Below are 19,034 nucleotides of genomic sequence, written 5' to 3'. Positions count from 1 at the left end.
AGAAAAATATAAGGCTTTCAGAAGAAGCAATCAAAGATGTGTTGATTGCATTGTTTTAATGATCTTACAACAGACACAATAATCCCTAACACAAGCTAATGTTGCAGCTGCAACCAAGCTAAAACTCAATTCTAAACCCGCGACATCACTTCCTGTTTATATTCCATTTATTCATAAGGAGTTCACTTATCACGATCGGGTCTGGAACCAATTAACCACGAGAAAAGAGGGATTACTGTACTCTGTTTTGTAAGGTAGGAAAAAGACTCACTGTACACTGTGTTTGTGCGCGTGTGTGTGTGCGCGTGTGTGTGTGTGTGCGTGTGTGCACATGTGTGTGTGCGTGTGTGTGCAGGAAATTAATGAAGGCAAAGGGTCCAGCAGCAGCTAAAGCCGAAGAAGAAAAGAAGAAAGGACTGGCACTTTTTGGACCCAAACCGCCCACACCTAAACTACTGCGAGCATTTGGCGGAGGGCTAAACAAAAAAATGATTGAGAAACTTAAGGTAAGGTCCTTCTCCCTCTTTTTTTGTTTCTTAAAAAAGATACATGGCTTCTGATTATGCGCTTCTGCATTCTTTTGTTCCCAGTCTTCTGCTGGTGGCCAGTGATGAATCACTTCCATTCATTTGTTCTGTCAGCTCAGTTTTGGGAGTGAATGTTTAGCTTCATTTTCCTCCTCTTTTATACTCTTACACCATCTATATTTGTAATTGCACCAAAAAATGTTCTTAGAATTGAGTTTTGTATGTAATGTCCTTCATTGCAGCCGTCTGTTTACCCACCGCAGCGTCAGTTCTCAGTCGTTGTCCAAACCTGACACCGATTGTTCACTGCTACATTAAATGGTTCCACTATTTCAGTGTTTCTTTTTCATTTATCCAGGTTTTAAGATGAAAGATCTCTTTTGTAAAGGAGACCCGGCCGCGAAGGCAGCAGCAGAGTTACATTTAAAACAACAACAACAAATGCCCCCCTCCCCCAGTTTAGTTCGTATTTTAGGTACAACAAATTGCAGAATAACTCATGGATAGCAGATGACTTCCACATTTCCTTGTTAGGAGAGATCACAGGAAGGTAAGATGCCCAGAATTGATTAAAACGTACCAGTGATGTAGGCGCCATGGTAGAATAGAGCACGGTTGTCCAAAATGCAGCTCGAGGGACATTTGGGCCATCTGTTTTGGGTTTTTTTTCCACATTTTAAAAATACAATTACACAAGAAAACAACAAAAATGGAAAAAAGAGCAGTAATTTAAAAAAATATTAGAATAAAGTCGTAATTGACAGTTGTTTTACGAGCAAAAGTCATAACACCATGAGAAAATAATTTCATTTTTGAAGCACTAAGTTGAAATATTAAACAAATTTTGAAGTTGTAATATTATAAATAAAACAAAGAATGAAGTTGGAGTTTTTGGGAAACTAAGTTGTGAAAAATATAAAAATAGTCCAAATATCATGGGAATAATGTCACAATGTTTAGAAAAAAATCAAATAAAATATGAGAAGAAAGTTGAAATATTTGTAAAACTGAAAAGAAGCAACAGCAAAAATGGAAAAACAAGCAGAAGGGGAAAAGTTCATAATAATAATAATAATAATAGTATAAAATTGCCACCTATAACACTTAAAATGTATAGCTTGTTTGCATACCTACAAGGGTTGGCTTACAAATTGTAAACTATGAAAGTGGCCCCCCCCATTCTGTGATTTTTCAGTACGTGGCACTCACTGGGAAAGTTTGGACGCCCGTGGAATTAGAGTATGCGATGGTGAGGCAGTGAGTACAGACATTCATTCATTTGTTCTAGACGTTCTATCTTTGTAACACAAAAATTCCGTACTTCAGTATTGATACATGGAGTTCCGTGAAACAAGGAGAAGAAGTTTGCATGTTGTTTGAGTTCATGGCCGGACTGCCTGACCTGTTTGTTTCTGGGACAGCTAAAAGTCATTTTAGTCAAGGTTAAAATGAGTCATTCTGCTTCAGTCACATACTCTGAAATGGTTGACACGCACATTGGTTGGTGGTTTGATTCTAACGTGGGCCAAGCATGATTGTGTTTATGCTGTACATAAGTTGAAAAGCACGTCTTTGAACTGTACATTTGCAGAAAGGGGCATGTTTATTAGCTGTCTTTAAGAAGCTGCTGTGTGAGAGACAGAAATGTGTTATTATGTATTATCTTCTCCATTGATGCGTGTATGCTTGTGTACTAGAGAAGTACATTTAAACAAGTAAAAGAGAGAGAGAGAGATTCCTTAATCCCATTATCCAGACTGGGACTGGGACTGTACCAAAATAACCTCAGGCACTTCAACTTAATTCACCTTGCTGAACCCAGTACAAGATTCCTATCAAGTAAGTGGCAACTTGTTGATTAGACTGAGATGTTTGATACAAAGGGTCAGTATAGTTTTCGACCCGATGAGAAGCAGGTAAGCTTTTGAGGTTGTGACGGCTGATCTGGCGGGGAAGGGCAGTCAGTGCTCAGAGGGAATTATTCGGGTTAAAGGAATTAATTGCGTCAGTTCGTTAGATGTGAGACTCAAGACGACTCGGAGTCTCCCAGGATTCTTGTAAGCATCAAAGAGGAAAGGAAGGACAACAGCATCTGCTAGGAAGTTTGCTGGCCCACACACAGCACCACTATGTTCGCAAAGTTGAAGAAGCTAGTGGGGGTTCCCGAACCGCCGACTACGTACGCCGCTCCTCAGCCTGCTGTAGCTGCTCCACCTGCAAAGGTAAGCCCTGAATACCTTAGAACGCTGCTTCCCAAACTTTTCACAGTTGGCCGGTGTAAAATTCACTAGCTCGTATGTGCTGTAGTGGCGGTTTTTAAACCTACTATTTCTAACAAGTGGTGACAAGCTGGGGTGAAGTGTGATCTTTATGCTCTATTGCAACTAATGTTGCACACAAACGTAATCATGAAGACAAAGGCACATAAAGTACAGACATCAGTAAGGGAATTAGCTCAAACCTTAAACTATGTTAAAAATGTCATCCTGAACATGAACAGCAGCAGAGAGTATGAGGATGTGTTGTCTTCTGCCAACCACACGTCTTTACACAAACACATCTTGTGTCAACAGCCTCCTGAGAAGCAGGCAGACACAACGCAGCCAAGGCCGGAGGAGAAAAGGAAAGAGGAACCAAAAAAAGACGACGAGAACAAAAAGGAGTCAGAAAAGACACAGGACGAACCGAAGAAGGAAGAGCCGAAGCCAGGTAAAGAAGTATTTGTGAGACTGTATTAAACCTTGCAGTATATCAGGGGTGTCCAAAGTGCGGGCCGTGGCGCATCTTAAAGATATAATTTAACAGGAATCTTGCTAAAACAATTAGTTGCTAAAATAATTAATTTTATGAGAATAAAGTGAAAATACTGAGAGAAAGAAATTGACTTCTACTGAGAAAAAGAGTTGTATTTTTAGGAGCATAAACTGGTAATATTATGAAGAAAAATGTCATTTTAGTAGCACAGAGTTGTAAAAAAAAAATTTTAAGTCGTAATATTATGACAAACAAAGTTGAATTTTTGTGGGAATAGAAGCGGCATAGAAAATGGATGGATGGAAAAAGTTATAATATGATGTAAAAAATTCCGAAAATTATTTAACAGGAAGAAGAAAGTTGAAATATTTAGTATTTATTTAACAAAAAAATAACAACAAAAATTAGAAAAAAGAGCAAAGAGTGAAGTTGATCCTGACAGGCTTTTTCACCTCCAGTTTATCACAAAGCTGAGATGCAGGTTTTTCTATATAACTTCTATATACATCTACAACATGAGCAAGAAGTTGCATTTTTAAATCCATCCATTTTCTATACTGCTTATCTTCACTAGGGTATGCTGGAGCCTATCCCAGCTGACTTTGGGCGAGAGGCGGGGTACACCCTGGACTGGTCGCCAGCCAATCACAGGGCACATATAGACAAACAACCATTCACTCTCACATTCATACCTATGGGCAATTTAGAGTCACCAACTAACCTAACATGCATGGTTTTTGGAATGTGGGAGGAAACTGGAGGACACGGAGAAAACCCACGCAAGGACGGGGAGAACATGCAAACTCCACACAGAAATGCCCCAAGGGAGATTCAAACCCAAATCTTCCAGATCTCCTGACTGTGTGGCCAACATGCTAACCACCGTGCGGCCGCATTTTTAAGTCATTTATTAGAAATATGCATGTTGCAATTACAGGAAATGATCTTTATTTTAACCCAAAAAATGACAACAATTTACTGTCTTATTTGGAGATTTAGTAAGCAACATGAGCTCATATTTCATCATTTATCAATTATTTTATTTGTGTTTACGTTGTGAAAGAGTAATGATGTTGGTTCACCTGCTGTTCAAAGGCGTCAGAAAATGTCCTGCTGGTGTTTTTTCATAGCACCTGCTGCTCCTGCTGCTCCAGCTGCTCCTGCTGCTCCAGCTGCTCCAGCAGCTCCAGCTGCTCCAGCTGCTCCTGCTGCTCCTGCTGCTCCTGCTGCTCCTGCTGCACCTGCTGCTCCTGCTGCTCCTGCTGCTCCTGCCAATCCAGAGGGAGATGGCGGGTAAGAAGATCTTGTATGCCCACAAGCAGACAGTATAACTACAGTACATCAATGATGTTTTGTGGTGTTTTTGCACCAGTTGAGTCTCGCAGTGACTCAAAGCAATACAAATGATGTACTTGAGACACCTTGAGTTGAGTGCAGCGTGCTAAAAAATTGGCTTTTATTCGAAAATAAACCAAATTTTGTATAATTCTCTGCTTTGTTTCCAGTGAGGAGAACGCGCCACCGCCTTCTCCACCTCCTGTTGTCTACTTCCGAAACACCGATGACGCCCTCAGAGAGCTGGTGAAGAGCATAAGGGAGAGAACAGAGCTGCTCAAGGAGAAAGTCATCGATCCCTACGCCACCTCTCCAGAAATCAGCCCACCCGTCAGTAAGTATGAGCATATACTGTAAGCAAGATGGCCACAGTGTCCTCACACTCACCGCTTCTCCTCTGGGCTGTCCCAGCGCCCATCCTGAGGAAGGACGACTACCACAGGCTGAAGGAAGAGGAACGCATTGCCAAAGAGGAAGCGGAAAAGAAGAAAGCAGAGGAGGCGGCCAAAAAGGCAGAGGAGAAGAAGAAGAAAGACGAGGAAAAAAGGTTAGAAGCGGAGAAGAAAGCAGAGGAGGAGAGGCTGGCAGAAGAGGCCCGGAAGAAAGCCAAGCTGCTCCCGGATATCAAATTCACTTTCTTGGACGTCCTCTTACAACCCGTAGAGGAGAAGCTGGATGTCATGCTGGGATGCACCATCGACCCTTTCACTGGTGGGTGAGATCCAAACAGAACACAGCGACGCCTTCAAACACTCATATCAAGTTTGTCTCGTCAGATCGCCGTTACATCGCTTGGTTGGCCGTGGTGGCGGTGGCTTACAACTACAACATCTGGTTCTGCTCGGCCCGCTTGGCCTTTCCATACCATAACGAAAGCGCCAACCGCTACTGGGTCTTTCTTGACGTTCTGAGTGACCTGGTGACTGCTGTCGACATCGTGGTGTGGCAGCCACGACTGCAGTTTGTTCGAGCGGGAGATATTGTCGTAAGTGGCGATGTGAGCGAGGATCACTTTTCAACTTTTTTAATAACACTTCTCCTGCTTGCAGACTGACAGAGTCATGACTAAGGAACATTATAGGAAATCCACTCGCTTTAAGGTAAAGATGAAGTGTGAGAAAGTGCACGGATGGGTGTGTTTGCGAAACTCATTTCTGTTTTCCATCCTGCAAAGACGGACATCATCAGCATTTTCCCCTTTGACCTGCTCTGCCTGCACTTTGAATTCTCTTCCATCTACAGACTCAACCGCTTCATCAGGGTGGGCGTCTCATTGATTCTTTTCTTCTCCTCACAAATTCCACTACAGTCAAACCTCATTTTCATACGCTCCAGGTTTCCTTTCATTCACTCTTTGTCAAAAAATTCCCCAACATTTTGCCTCAGTTTTTGTACAATATTGTAGCGCTGCAACAAATGATTTTAGATTATTTTCTTAGTTGATTCATCTGCAGCTTGTTGTTTGGATTGGATAACCTGGTGAAGCACTGGACCAGTGGTCTAAACTTTTTCCAGTGAGGACCACGTAGTATTCAGTATTCAACCACAAAGAGCCGTAAGAGTGAGGGATTACTGTTCTTATTTGTCGCTCCCTTCCTGTCATAGATTGAGTCTTTCTTCGAATTCAGCGACCGGCTTGAGAGCATCATGGCCAAAGCTTACATCTGGAGGTAAGGGGTGCTGGAGGAAATGTAAAGCTTTAGTCTTCAGTGCATGCCTTCTTAGTTTTCAATAATATACAAGCAAGCGTACTCTACATCATTTTTGGTGCTTCATAATTGTTTTCTTTCTTTTTTTCTAGAGTGGCTCGCACCACAGGCTACCTGCTCTACAGCCTCCATATCAACGCCTGCGCGTTCTATCTCGCCTCCGTCCACCAGGGCCTTGGCAGCACCACGTGGGTCTACAGTGGAGAAGGGACGGCGTATGTTCTTTGCTTTCATTTTCCTGTTGACACATGCAGGGATATCAATGCTGTCCGTGGTCCTGGAGGGTTGATGGGTTGAGCTGTCCATGGTGCTGATGTTGTTCAGAAGCTTTGCTGCAGGGATTAAGGAAGGAAAAGCTTTAAACTAGAATGAAACACTTCAAAACTAACAGAAGTCTAGTGAAAAAAGCTTTGCATGTGCATAGTATTCATCAAAGCTCATAAATATACAATATCTACATTTGAGTTTTTACACTCACAATAAAAAAATATTGCTAATATATTCAAGATGCATGATATCTTTCTTTCAAAGCGACACCGATACCAGTCAATGTTTGTTTACAAGTGAGCTCAGGGGAAGTTACGACATGCCATTAACGTCACAGGCAGGAGAAACAGGAAGCGCTTGATTTGCTCACCTGCACATTGTGGGTAATCTTGCCACATTGGAATCACATTTTTTTTTATGATCAGTTATTAGAGCTATTTTTAATGCTAAGGAATTTATCGGTATGACTTTATAATTCCCTCATATTTGCACAATAATGGATAATTATGGTGCACTCCTAATATGAATTAATAAATTAGTCAAAAATATGCATATTTAAGTCAATTTCTCTTTTTTTTCCCCTTATCACGGTCGGGTCTGGAACCAATTAGTTGAGATTTCTGTCATGGATGATTACTATTTTTGTATCGGGGGGGAAATATGAAGTTTTGCATTCTTGCAAGCACACATCTCACACATTGTCAGTTTATGCATGTGATCCATAAGCAGTCATGTAGTTATGATATCATGTATGACACACCTGTGTGTCTTCCACAGGTACATACGCTGTTACTACTTTGCAGTGCGCAGCCTGATCAACATCGGCGGTCTACCGGAGCCTGTAACCACCTTTGAAATCACCTTCCAGTTGGTCAACTTCTTCATCGGAGTCTTTGTCTTCTCCAGCCTCATCGGCCAGGCAAGGATCATCTTCATCCTGAATGTCTTCCCTGCTCTGCTTTTAAACGTGTCGTTTCCTCTTAGATGAGAGACGTCATCGGAGCGGCAACAGCGGGTCAGACGTACTTTCGAGCGTCCATGGATGGCTGCGTGGCTTACATGAACACCTACACCATACCCAGATACATCCAGAATAGAATCCGGACCTGGTACAACTACACCTGGGCTGCTCAGGGAATGCTGGGTGAGCACTTTTTTCCTCAAAATCCTCAAAATTGGGAGAAAAAATGATATCACAGCATAAAAGCAGTGATGGAGTCGTATCAGGGGTGTCCAAACTTTTTCCAGCAAGGGCCACATAGTGAAAAATGCACGGATGCAACTGAAGGTACCTTTGTTTGGACAAGTATAACAATGACAACAGAAATAGCTCATAAGAGTTACATTTTTTGGCAGTACAATGCTAGAGCTATTCATTTAGGAACTTAAGTGATTTTACTATCAACTTCCCTTTCTGCTCTTTTGCCCCCTATTTTTGCTGACTTTATTCCCATATTATAACTTCTTCCCCAACTTAATATTCCAAAAATTACTACTTTATTTTGATGTACTTTTTTCACATTATATTAGGAGTTTTAAAAAATATATAGTATTTTTTCTTTAATATTTCAACTCTATACTACTAAAATGAGATTCTTTTTCCTCTTAATATTATTTATTTTCCTAAAATTGCCACTTTTTTAGTTGTAAAAATAAAAGTTTTTTCTCTTAATATTTTTTACTTTATTCTCATAAAATTACAGCTGTTTTTTTTCCCATTTCTGGGGGGGGGGTTCAACGACTTTAACTTTCTTCTTGTAAATTTTCTTCATGAAATTTGTAATTTCTTCCCATAATATTTTTGACTTTCTTCTCCTAATATTGTAACTTTTTCCGCAGTCAAATTTTCCAAAAATGACAACTATTTCAACTTTCTTCTTGTAAATTTTCTTCATGTAATATTTGGACTTTATTCCCATAATATTGTAACTTTGCCCCAACCTAACCTAATTGTCCAAAAAGGACAACCTTTTGTTTTTCTCACTATAGTTCACCTTTTAAAAAATAATGTATTTTTTTATTTTCACATTTCAACTTAATGCTCCAAAAATTACATTATTTGACATTATTAACAGTCAATGTTTTGTTTGTATTCTTGTAAAATTACAACCTTTTCTTGTGCCATTACAACTTCTTTCCCTTAATATCTTGACTTGATTCTTGTAAAAATGACAGCTTATTTTTCCTTTTTGTTGTTGTTGTTTTCTTGTTAAATGATATCTTTAGAATGTGCTTACTTCTAGATGAGTCGGAGCTGCTGGATAAGATGCCTTTGGTGATGAGAACCGCCATCGCCGTTGACATCAACCTGGCCACGTTCCAGAAGATTGCTTTGTTTCAGGTGACTCAGCAACCAATCGGAGGTGTTTACTGATCAGGACAAGTGGATGAAATATATTTTCACCAACCTAACCTTACCTGGTGAGGATATGTATATTCATAGATATAGATTAGATAGATATGCTTTATGTGTCTTGCAGGGGTGTGACCAGCAGATGTTGGTGGATATGCTACTGAGGCTCAAATCCATTGTTTACCTTCCGGGGGATTTTGTGGTCAAGAAAGTGAGTCCACACTTTGCTCTTTTGCGTCATATGAAAACAACTTTGCACGTGACCATCGTGACGTCCCGCGTTTCTTCACCGCAGGGCGACATCGGCAAAGAGATGTACATCATCAAGAGTGGAGCCGTGCAGGTGGTGGGAGGACCTGACAACAGTATCGTCTTTGTCACACTGAAGGCCGGCGCTGTGTTTGGAGAAATCAGGCAAGCGCGCCAACATACGTGCATTTGGAGCATGTGGTGGTGTACAGCCAACACTGTTATGATATGACTAATGCACTGCACACTGCACATAAAGCATCAAATTCATATTTCAACTTTGGTCACAGGTCAGCCAGACAGCCAGGCCAATGTTTCTACCCTTGGAGGTCTAGAGAGGACAAAAAAATCTTCCAAAAACTGCTTTTAAAAACATAACACATTATTTTTAAATATTATTTAAAAAAAAAAAAATGTTTTCCCTTTCATATTTCAACTCGATGCTACCAAAATCACTTTATTTTCCCTCATAATATTTGTAGTTTATTCTATTCAAATTGTGTTTTTTTTTTCTTGTTCAAATTTCTTAGTATTTTGACTTTGCTCATGGAAAATTACAGCTGTTTTGTTTCTTCAATTTCTGCTGGTTTATTTTATTTGGGGGAGGTTAGGTTTCTGCCCACGTTTATCTGTTTGTTTGTGTTCAAAATAACTTGAAAAGTTCTGAATGGATTTGGATGAAATGCTCAGGAATTGTCGGAAATGGCGTATGGAAGAACTGATTACATGTTGGAGGTGATCCGGATCACCGTCTGGATCCAGGAATTGTCTTAAAGGATTCTTTATCATTGCGAGATAGGACCATTTTCAGCATTTGTGCACATAACTTGGGGGGAAAAAAATACAGGACAAGTTTCCAACATTTTCTACAAAATATCAAAGACCGATCCAGATAATGGAATTAATATTTCAACTTTATGCTACTAAAATGACATTCTTTTTTCTCATGATGTTACGATGTTATTCTCGTGAAATGACAACTTTTTCTCTTGATATTTTGACTTTGTTACTACTGATTTTTCCATTTTTGCTGTTCTTGTTGGCGAGGAAGTGGTCTGGTTGTGTCACACTTGCGTGAGGTCTGGCGGCGTTTGTAGTAAATGAAATGGCGAAACAGCGGAAAGTCTTTTCTACCTCATGTAGTGACAGCGATACTGATGGTAAAGAGAGACAAGTTTATGTATGAAATGAATGATTACGAGTAAATCGCCGGGGTTATACATGACATGACATGACATGACATGACATGACATAAGGTACCCGTACAATCTAACGCCGAGCAATATAGCAGCAACACTTTATTCCTCATTATAAATGTGAATTTATGTGGTGTGCTCTGCTGTTAGGATTTTGAAACTAAATATATCTGCATGTGTTTTTCTATTAGTCTGCTGAGTATATTATTGATATTATTATATCTTTATGCGTTTTTCTATTAGTCTGCTGCAGTCTGCAAAAGATGGAGGGAACAGACGGACAGCAAACGTCAAAGCCTACGGCTTCGCTAATCTCTTTGTTTTGGAAAAGAAGGATTTGTTCGACATCCTGGTCCACTACCCCGAGTCTCAGAAGGTGCTGGCCAGGAAGGGAAAGTGAGTCTCAAATACCACCAAATACTGTGTATACTGTAGATGGAGATAGGATAGGCCGAAAGCAAGCAGATACAGCGAGTAGACAACTATGCTGTGGTCATCCTGTCTATCTAACGTTTGCCAAGAGAGGCCTATATGGAAGTACATCTAACAGGAGCTATTTAGCGACTAATTCTGCCCGAACAAGAGGAAGATGAGCGAGTGATGCCAGTGGAACTGGGCGCACCCTGGCAGAACTTGAAAAAAAGTGGTCAGCTATCAAGGCAAACATTTCCATTTTCAGTGAGCAAATTTCTGCATTTTTCCTAATTGCTACCACATGTTAGATGATTATAGGCTGAGCAAAATCTGTTTCATTGAAAGGTGGACGCAAAGACTCAAAACGGGGATGAAGTTATGTTGAAAATGAATTGCTGTAATTTCGGACCGATAGTTTGAAAATATTTAACTTACACTATCAACATTAACGCCATCCAAATATTTGGTATACTATCATTAATTTATGAGGAACCGATGTATGTTATTTCAAAATACAACAAAGGAAAAGCCCATAATTTGTGGAAAAGGAAAGAGGACGTTTACGCACACGGCCCTGACAAGATCCACACAAATAAAGGCCATGCTTAATAAATGTTGTTTTTGATGACATACTGTACTTGACATGTGCAAAGGAAATCTATTTTGGATTAATTGTCCAAAAAAAAGCGAGAAATGGAGCACAAAGGACATAATATGTCTAACAGGAGGTATTTACTGTATGTACTAATTCCCTCCCAAAAAATAATAAAAATCCCAGGAACATTGCCATGTGGACAGGGTCTAACAGGTTTCCTTCAGCCCTTGGTATTTCTCTGGCGTGTAGCACCATGTATGTCTTTTCAAGTGTATCTGACCCACAGTATCAGATAGTGGGATAGCTCACGTGGGTAAGTCTGCCGGTGCAAGGGGACTGAGGTTGACAGCTTGACAAACAGGTCTGACAGCTATGGTACTCATCACTTTAAAAAAAAAAAAAGGGCGTGTCCACCAGCTAGTTGGCTCAGTTGGTAGCGCTGCAGCTTCATGGTGCAGGCGTTTGGCGTTCGAGTCCCCGTCACACCACGTGGCTCTTTTTTTCTAGAGAAAGACACCCCCCCTTGCGGTTTGACCAGGTACTACATCAATTGTGCTCATCACATTAAAAAAAAAACATAAGTGTGTGTGAGCAGATTAGCTCAGTTGGTATCGCTGCGAATTCATGGCGCAGAGGTTGAGGGTTCGAATCCCTCAGGGTTGCTCGGTTGACAGGTAATGGTTGGGTTGCAAGGAAGGAGTGCAGTACAACAGGAAAGAGGGGGGCATGTCAGATAGGGGGGCGTACCAAGCACGAAAGGGGTATAGAGGAAGAAAATCATATTTCATTTTTTAGAAGAATAATGGATTGATTTGTTAAAAATTCTCCCCCCCCATTTCTTACTCATCCTACCCCCTTGCTTTCCAGATATCCTGACTTCCTCCTTGCATCGCTGCCATTATCGGTCTACCGAGCAACCCTGAAGGATTCGAACCCTCAACCTCTGCGCCATGAATTCGCAGCGATACCAACTGAGCTAATCTGCTCACACACACTTATGTTTTTTTTTTTAATGTGATGAGCACAATTGATGTAGTACCTGGTCAAACCGCAAGGGGGGGTGTCTTTCTCTAGAAAAAAAGAGCCACGTGGTGTGACGGGGACTCGAACGCCAAACGCCTGCACCATGAAGCTGCAGCGCTACCAACTGAGCCAACTAGCTGGTGGACACGCCCTTTTTTTTTTTTTAAAGTGATGAGTACCATAGCTGTCAGACCTGTTTGTCAAGCTGTCAACCTCAGTCCCCTTGCACCGGCAGACTTACCCACGTGAGCTATCCCACTATCTGATACTGTGGGTCAGATACACTTGAAAAGACATACATGGTGCTACACGCCAGAGAAATACCAAGGGCTGAAGGAAACCTGTTAGACCCTGTCCACATGGCAATGTTCCTGGGATTTTTATTATTTTTTGGTGTACTCTCTTGCCTGGCCAGTGCAGACTCGTCTACTCTCTGTATCTGTATCACTTGCTTTTGGCCTTGTATGTTTCTCTTACTGGACCCTTTTGCGCGCACTCGACCGGCTCCAACCAGCTAAGACCACCGGGTCACACATGGAGACATACGACAGGAAGGCCTCCTCCTGAGCGATGTGGGACTAAGATAGGTAAAAGGACATCTGACCAGAAGTGCCTCAGAGTTGCACCTGCACTCGTGCAGAACATGAGTCCCCACAGCTGTGTATCATTCTTCAGTCCAGTTCCTACTTCGACCTTCTCTCCCTTTTCTCAACAAAAGAAATACATCAAATGGTACCACTTGCTCTGCCAGCAGAGTTAGCACGCTTGCAAGTAATGATATTATATTGATAATGATAGATGCTGGACCAGGAGAAACAGCAAGGAAGCCATTTGGTGTCTTTTTGTAGACAAAACAAATACATGAAATGAAAATGAAAACCACATTTGTGGTTTTGTATCGAAGCACGATAGCTGCTCGACCTGGAGAAACAATAACAACTTGTCTTTTTTTCAGACAAAAGAAATTCACCAAATATTACCATTTGCTCTGACCATGATTTGAACCCTCATCACCTAGACCAACAATCTGCATTGCTACCCGCTGAGCTAACCAGCTGTCAAACATTGCTGGTATTGTATCAATGGTGATGACCACGAAAGATGCTGGACATGTCAGGTTTTGGAACTCAGTCCCCTTGCACCAGCAGAGTTACCAAGAGTAGCAACCGACTACTCTTTTTCTTTCTAGAAAAAAACAAACAAAAGGATTCTTTGGTATATCCATGCTATCCCTCCATCACCACCACCACCACAACATCAGGTGTGTTATCCAGCTGGCTAACTGTGCTGGTAGCGCCACTTCATGCTGCAAGGGGACTGAGGTTGAAACCTGACAAACATGTCCAGCATCCGTCATCACCACCACCAATACAGTATCATGAATGTTTGCCTGCTGGCTAGCTCAGCTGGAAGCAGTGCTGGGTTATGTATATACTGTACATGCACGTGTGTATGAAATGTTTTTTTTTTTGGTGTATAAAGGAAACTGACCAAGGCCAAAGCTCCTGCTGGCAAAAATCCAGCTGGCAAAGATGAGGACAAGCCAAAAGGTCTCGCTCTCTTTGGACAAAAACCGCAAACACCAAAGCTGCTCCGAGCATTTGCCAGTTTGCGCCCGATCAAGGTAGCATCCCCCATTTTGGTCCTGGCACTGACGTGTCTGCTGGATGATGGAAGGGCAGATGAGGGGTAACATGCTGTGTTTTTGTCTTCACAGAACATACTGGAGAAACAATGAGCTACCCAACATGTGCACAACCTTCTTCACCCTCACAATCAGCCATGTCATTTCTCTCTGGTAATACGCCCCCTTTCTCCTCTTCTTTTGTCTGAGGATATCGGGGAGGGACGGCGCTAAGGCACCAGAGCAGATGTGTGTGTGTGTGTGTATACAGCATATAAATACACACATACAGTATAATGCTATACAGACAATGTACAGATAGAAATACTGTAGGATGCTGCAGATATTTCACTGCTGCTTTATTTTCTCGTGTTTAATTGTGCATCTTCCAGTAGATGATCTGTCTGTCCTCTCCACCCGTGACCACCGTGCCACACAGCTCATTCATCCAGATGGCCGTGACTGCACCTACACACAAACACACACGTGTTAGACTAGTCGCTCTTTTGGCAGCTTGTCAGGCGTGTCAAGTACCTGAATGTGCCGACATCCTGGAGGTGATGGCGTTACTCATTAAGTCCCACAGCAGGAGGTCACCTGACTGCCCCCCACACAACACAGAGTTGCCATCCCAGCAGAAACACCTGAGACACACGCGCGCGCGCACACACACACACGCGCACACACACACAGATTCAAAGTGTTAGACATGTTAGATCAGGGGTGTCCAAAGTGGTACGTTCTACAACTACTGCATCATTTACCAACAACCCCCCCAGCAAAAATGGAAAAATGAGCAGTACTTTTACAAGAATAAAGTCAAAATATCAAGAGAAAAAAAGTTGTAATCTCATGAGAAAAAGCCATAATTTTACAAGAATAATATTATGAGGAAAAATAACGCCATTTTCATAAGCATAAAGTTGAAATGTTAAAGAAAAAAAGACATTTTCAAGTTGTCATTTTTGGAAACTTCAGTTATGAGAATAAAGTCATAATATTACAGGAAAAATATTTACAAGAATATAGTTGACATTTTGAAAATGTACAAAACCAGCAGAAATAGAAAAGATGTCATTTTATGAGAATAAAGTCAAAATACTAGGTTGTGTTCTAAAGAGAAAAAAGCATCGATTTTTTTAAGATTAAACTCGCAATACGAGGAAAAATGTCATTTTAATAGCACAGAGTTGAAATATTAAAGAAAAAATGCTTTCTTTTTTAAAAGTTGTGATTTTTGCAAAACTAGGTTGGGGGAAAAAGTTATATCACGGGAATACTGCTGGCTAGCACTGTATTCAGTCACTACGTAGCTAGCCCCCGCCTCCACGTACAGTGACAAAGACGCTGAATAGTTGACAGGAGGCTCACTCTTGCCCTTCATGTGACTATACAACCAATGCGCTCAGACACAAGCAGAGTGAACCCTCGGGTCATCCGGCCTGCGTGCTCCAGCAAGACGAGGAAGTGGAGCAGGCATACGTACGTCGCACATGTCAATTTAGCGTTTTACCGATTATCGTGACAGGCCTACACGTGTTACCTCAGCTCCTCCTCGACTTTGACAGATGAGATGACCATTCCCGTCTGCACGTCAGTAACTTTCATGCAGGAGTCGGTGCCGATGCTGAGGACATGGAGACCATCTAAAAGCCACAAAGAGCTTCAAACAAAACTGCCCCGTTAAGTAATAAAGTTAGAAGTGCGGAGTCCATTTAGAACCCCCAATGTTCACTATTGTTTACCACAAAAAACTCTAGCAAGCTTTGATGCCGGCATATTTGCAAATCCAAGGATTTTTGCCACTAAAAGTGATTATTAGTGCATTTCATCTTCGAGTGAGTGGAATGATGGGTCAACGCTCACCGGGACTGAAGGCCAAGCGGTGCACGGTGCCCGTGTGGCAGTCCACCTGCTGCAGCGTTCCGTAGGTGCTCGTGTCCCAGATGGTGACGGCCCCGTCCTTGCATCCCGACACCAGCAAACACCCCGAAGGACTCAGTCCGGCAGCGTTCACCTGAAATGGTGCGGTATTATTACGCCAGCAGATTATCGGGTACACCTGCCAAAACCTTCCACCCCGCGCTTGGAAAGGAGTGTTTGTTGTGGGCGTGGCCTCTCGTACTGACGTAAATAAGAAATGAAGTCATTCAATCAATGTCATTTTTACAAAGGTGAAATATGTCATTTAAAATGGACAGAACATAAATAATACATTCTTTCAATATAATAATTGAATTTTATAATTGAAAATAAATGAAACCATATTAAGGTAACGCATGCATCATGTAAATATTAGATTTTGCTCTGTCTGTGATGCGCTGCACTTCTCAATAAAGATAAAAAATGATTAGAAAAGCACTCGGAGAACGCAGACCTGCGCCAAGTGCCTTGGTTCCCCCCCATATTGTGTTTCACACCAAAATGATCATTTTTTGGATCAGTCTGATATTTTGTAGAACCTGTTAGAAACCTGTATTTTTGTGCTCTGATTCGTCTTGGTAGCGTTATATGCACAAATGCCGAAAATGGTCCTACCTCGCAATGTGAAAGAATCCTTTCAAAAAAGTGTGGATCCAGATCGTGATCCGCATCACCCCCAAAATTTAATCAGCTCTTCCGTATCCCATTTCCGACAGTTCCTGAACATTTCTTCTGCACCACACAGACTATTAAATAAATGGGTACGTGCCAAACGATACTATTTTATACTCATTTATAACCCACAAGGTATGCTGGGTAACTTCCTGTTGGGGACGTGTGCACACGGGCTTCCCAGCATGCCTTTATGGACAGTGGCATGCGAGTACGGGTGGAAACATCACTGCATATCAAGAAGTCTGCTCTGCTCCGGTGGTGGACGTTTGGAGAAAGATCGTGTTCCGACTCACCCCAGAATCATGTTCCAGTTCCGCCAGCAGCTCAAAGTGAGATCTCTTGTGAGCGCACAAAGCACGGGGATCGCACTGCCACACCTGCGCGGGAAACAAAAACACACTCAAACACCATCTGACCAATCAAGGAGGGAAGCTCCCGTTCTTCTCCACCTTGACGGTGGAATCCCAGGACGCCGTGTAGAGCTTGTTGTTGGACCAGCACACTTCGCTGACAGCGTCGTCGTGACCCATCAGCGTGTCCTGACGCCTCCCGTACGGGATGGAGTAGAAATAACTGCAGGGGAAGACAACCAAGGGTCAGCGGGAGATTTCCAGTGCGCATCAAGTGCTTTACGTACGTACACGTTATTGTCCCACGACGAACACGCCACAATTTCACCGTCTGCCAGCATCAAGCACGATGACAAGGCCTGAAAGATATCATGACATCAAAAGCCTGTATCGGTTGATATCAGTAAGAAAGCCAACATCGATCTATGTACTGGAATACATTTCATTCCAGTCATCTTCCTACCATGTTAGAGAAAGATACACTCCTCTGAAAGTCCTTCAGTTCTTTGGAGAACATCTTCAGCGTTGAGTCTGAAACAGTATCGGGTATAAAAAAAAATGTTTAAAAATTAACGGGGAGACTAAAAAGCAACAAAGATTGTTTTTATACCTTGGGATGTGGTGAAAATAGAAGCTCCATCTCGAGTCACAGCGATGGCCGTCACTGCCCTGTCATTCATGCAATGTTATGTGCAATCCATACCCATGTGCAATATACAGCATGTGCTTTCTGTACATCATGTTACGTGCATGTGCAATATACAGCATGTGCTTTCTGTACGTCATGTTACGTGCATGTGCAATATACAGCATGTGCTTTCTGTACGCCATGTTACGTGCATGTGCAATATACAGCATGTGCTTTCTGTACATCATGTTACGTGCATGTGCAATATACAGCATGTGTATTCTGTACATCATGTTCCGTGCATGTGCAATATACAGCATGTGCATTCTGTACGCCATGTTACGTGCATTCTGTACGTCATGTTACGTGCATGTGCAATGTTACAGCATGTGTATTCTGTACATCATGTTACGTGCATGTTACTTTGGACACCCTGCTTCCATGCATCTGCAATGTCATGTGCATTCAATACAATGGTCTACACAAACCAGCAGTGACAACGTGCACGCTTACGTACTCCTTATGGATCTTGTGGCGACAGCTCGGCGTGAGACGGCCCACGTTGGACCACACCAACTTCCTGGTCTCCTCTGTCAAATCTTCGAAGGACGAGTCCTCGTTCAGTGAGCCTGCCAACACGACACAAGTGCACGATTAAGACATGACACCCAAAGTACTCAATCAGTATTTATTAGGGCAACCACGGTACTTTATAAAAGTCACACATTTAGAAATGCAGTGTAATATAGTAGCATCACTGGGAGTACTTCCTGCCTGCTTTGTAAATAGTTGCTAATGTTCGTACACAAGTATTTGTGTTGGATATACAATACGTACTATCTACCATGCATCCATAAGTATGCACAGCGCTTCACGTTTTCCAAAATGGAATAAATTAATTTTTTCCCTCAAAATTCTACACACAACACCCCATAAAGACAACATGAAAACACATTTTTGGAAATGTTTGCTAATTTATTAAAAACAAAAGACTCGTGTCTTTTATTTAAGAAATCTCATGTGCATAAGTATTCACAGCCTTTGTGTGGAATTTTGAGGAGAAAAATGAATTTATTCAAATAAATTCCAAAATCAATATGGTTCCTACCTGGGGTGAGTTCACTGATAGGCGAGGTGAGGCTGGGGCTCCTGGTGAGGTTCTGCTGCACCCTTGGCGTGATCCTCTGAGGATGAGGAGTGGTGAAGAGCTGCTTGGGGGTCTGACCAAACTCCAGTATCTGTGTCAGCATGGCCACCCTTTGGTCCGGGTCCTCGATACTTGTCATACACACACGATGCGGGGGTTAACCACTTCACACTGAGGTTTAGGTGATTTGTTTCCTACCTGTCACAGTCGACACCACCTTCATAGGTCAGCGGGTGAAAGACTGGAGGACGAAGACGTGTTATTT

The 19,034-nt window shown here is 42.0% G+C and overlaps 3 protein-coding genes across 16 annotated transcripts in view; 2 read left to right on the top strand and 1 right to left on the bottom strand.

Annotated features, from left to right (window-relative positions):
• LOC129174224 (cyclic nucleotide-gated cation channel beta-3) overlaps nt 1-844 on the top strand; it is a 77,469-nt gene extending 76,625 nt beyond the window's left edge. For all 8 annotated transcript variants that reach the window (XM_054765973.1, XM_054765972.1, XM_054765969.1 and 5 more), the window contains 2 exons: nt 356-506; nt 591-844. In XM_054765973.1, coding sequence (XP_054621948.1) covers nt 356-506; nt 591-611 — 172 coding nt within the window. In that variant the 3' untranslated portion in view covers nt 612-844. The remainder of the gene's footprint in view (nt 1-355; nt 507-590) is intronic.
• A 1,447-nt stretch (nt 845-2,291) lies between these two features.
• Nucleotides 2,292-17,745, top strand: cngb3.1 (cyclic nucleotide gated channel subunit beta 3, tandem duplicate 1). Of its 2 annotated transcripts, XM_054765335.1 has the most exons (18): nt 2,299-2,749; nt 3,101-3,236; nt 4,412-4,574; nt 4,787-4,950; nt 5,028-5,327; nt 5,393-5,601; nt 5,666-5,716; nt 5,791-5,877; nt 6,222-6,286; nt 6,418-6,540; nt 7,370-7,511; nt 7,577-7,736; nt 8,836-8,933; nt 9,073-9,156; nt 9,241-9,359; nt 10,634-10,786; nt 13,905-14,046; nt 14,140-17,745. In XM_054765335.1, the coding sequence occupies exons 1-18, from the start codon at nt 2,657-2,659 to the stop codon at nt 14,158-14,160; spliced, it is 2,310 nt and encodes a 769-aa protein (XP_054621310.1). In that variant the 5' UTR covers nt 2,299-2,656; the 3' UTR covers nt 14,161-17,745. The 2 variants fall into 2 exon arrangements, with proteins under 2 accessions (XP_054621311.1, XP_054621310.1); XM_054765336.1 differs by lacking the exons at nt 13,905-14,046; nt 14,140-17,745 and adding an exon at nt 12,267-13,799 and having other exon boundaries at nt 2,292-2,749.
• nsmaf (neutral sphingomyelinase (N-SMase) activation associated factor) overlaps nt 14,389-19,034 on the bottom strand; it is a 23,050-nt gene continuing 18,404 nt past the window's right edge. For 5 of the 6 annotated variants that reach the window (XM_054765329.1, XM_054765328.1, XM_054765330.1 and 2 more), the window contains 12 exons: nt 18,968-19,010; nt 18,731-18,900; nt 18,140-18,251; nt 17,605-17,663; nt 17,458-17,525; nt 17,286-17,353; nt 17,094-17,217; nt 16,938-17,021; nt 15,913-16,063; nt 15,590-15,692; nt 14,581-14,690; nt 14,389-14,514 (listed from right to left, as the gene is read on the bottom strand). In XM_054765329.1, the coding sequence (XP_054621304.1) occupies nt 14,420-14,514; nt 14,581-14,690; nt 15,590-15,692; nt 15,913-16,063; nt 16,938-17,021; nt 17,094-17,217; nt 17,286-17,353; nt 17,458-17,525; nt 17,605-17,663; nt 18,140-18,251; nt 18,731-18,900; nt 18,968-19,010 (1,187 nt within the window). In that variant the 3' untranslated portion in view covers nt 14,389-14,419. Of the gene's footprint in view, nt 14,515-14,580; nt 14,691-15,589; nt 15,693-15,912; nt 16,064-16,937; nt 17,022-17,093; nt 17,218-17,281; nt 17,354-17,457; nt 17,526-17,604; nt 17,664-18,139; nt 18,252-18,730; nt 18,901-18,967; nt 19,011-19,034 lie in introns of those variants that run through there. The other variant, XM_054765333.1, reaches the window with a different exon arrangement.

This window comes from Dunckerocampus dactyliophorus, chromosome 21, assembly GCF_027744805.1.
Source record: "Dunckerocampus dactyliophorus isolate RoL2022-P2 chromosome 21, RoL_Ddac_1.1, whole genome shotgun sequence".
Lineage (NCBI taxonomy): Eukaryota > Metazoa > Chordata > Actinopteri > Syngnathiformes > Syngnathidae > Dunckerocampus > Dunckerocampus dactyliophorus.
The sequence above is the reverse complement of the archived record's forward strand: the minus strand, read 5'-3'. Positions and strand labels throughout refer to the sequence as shown.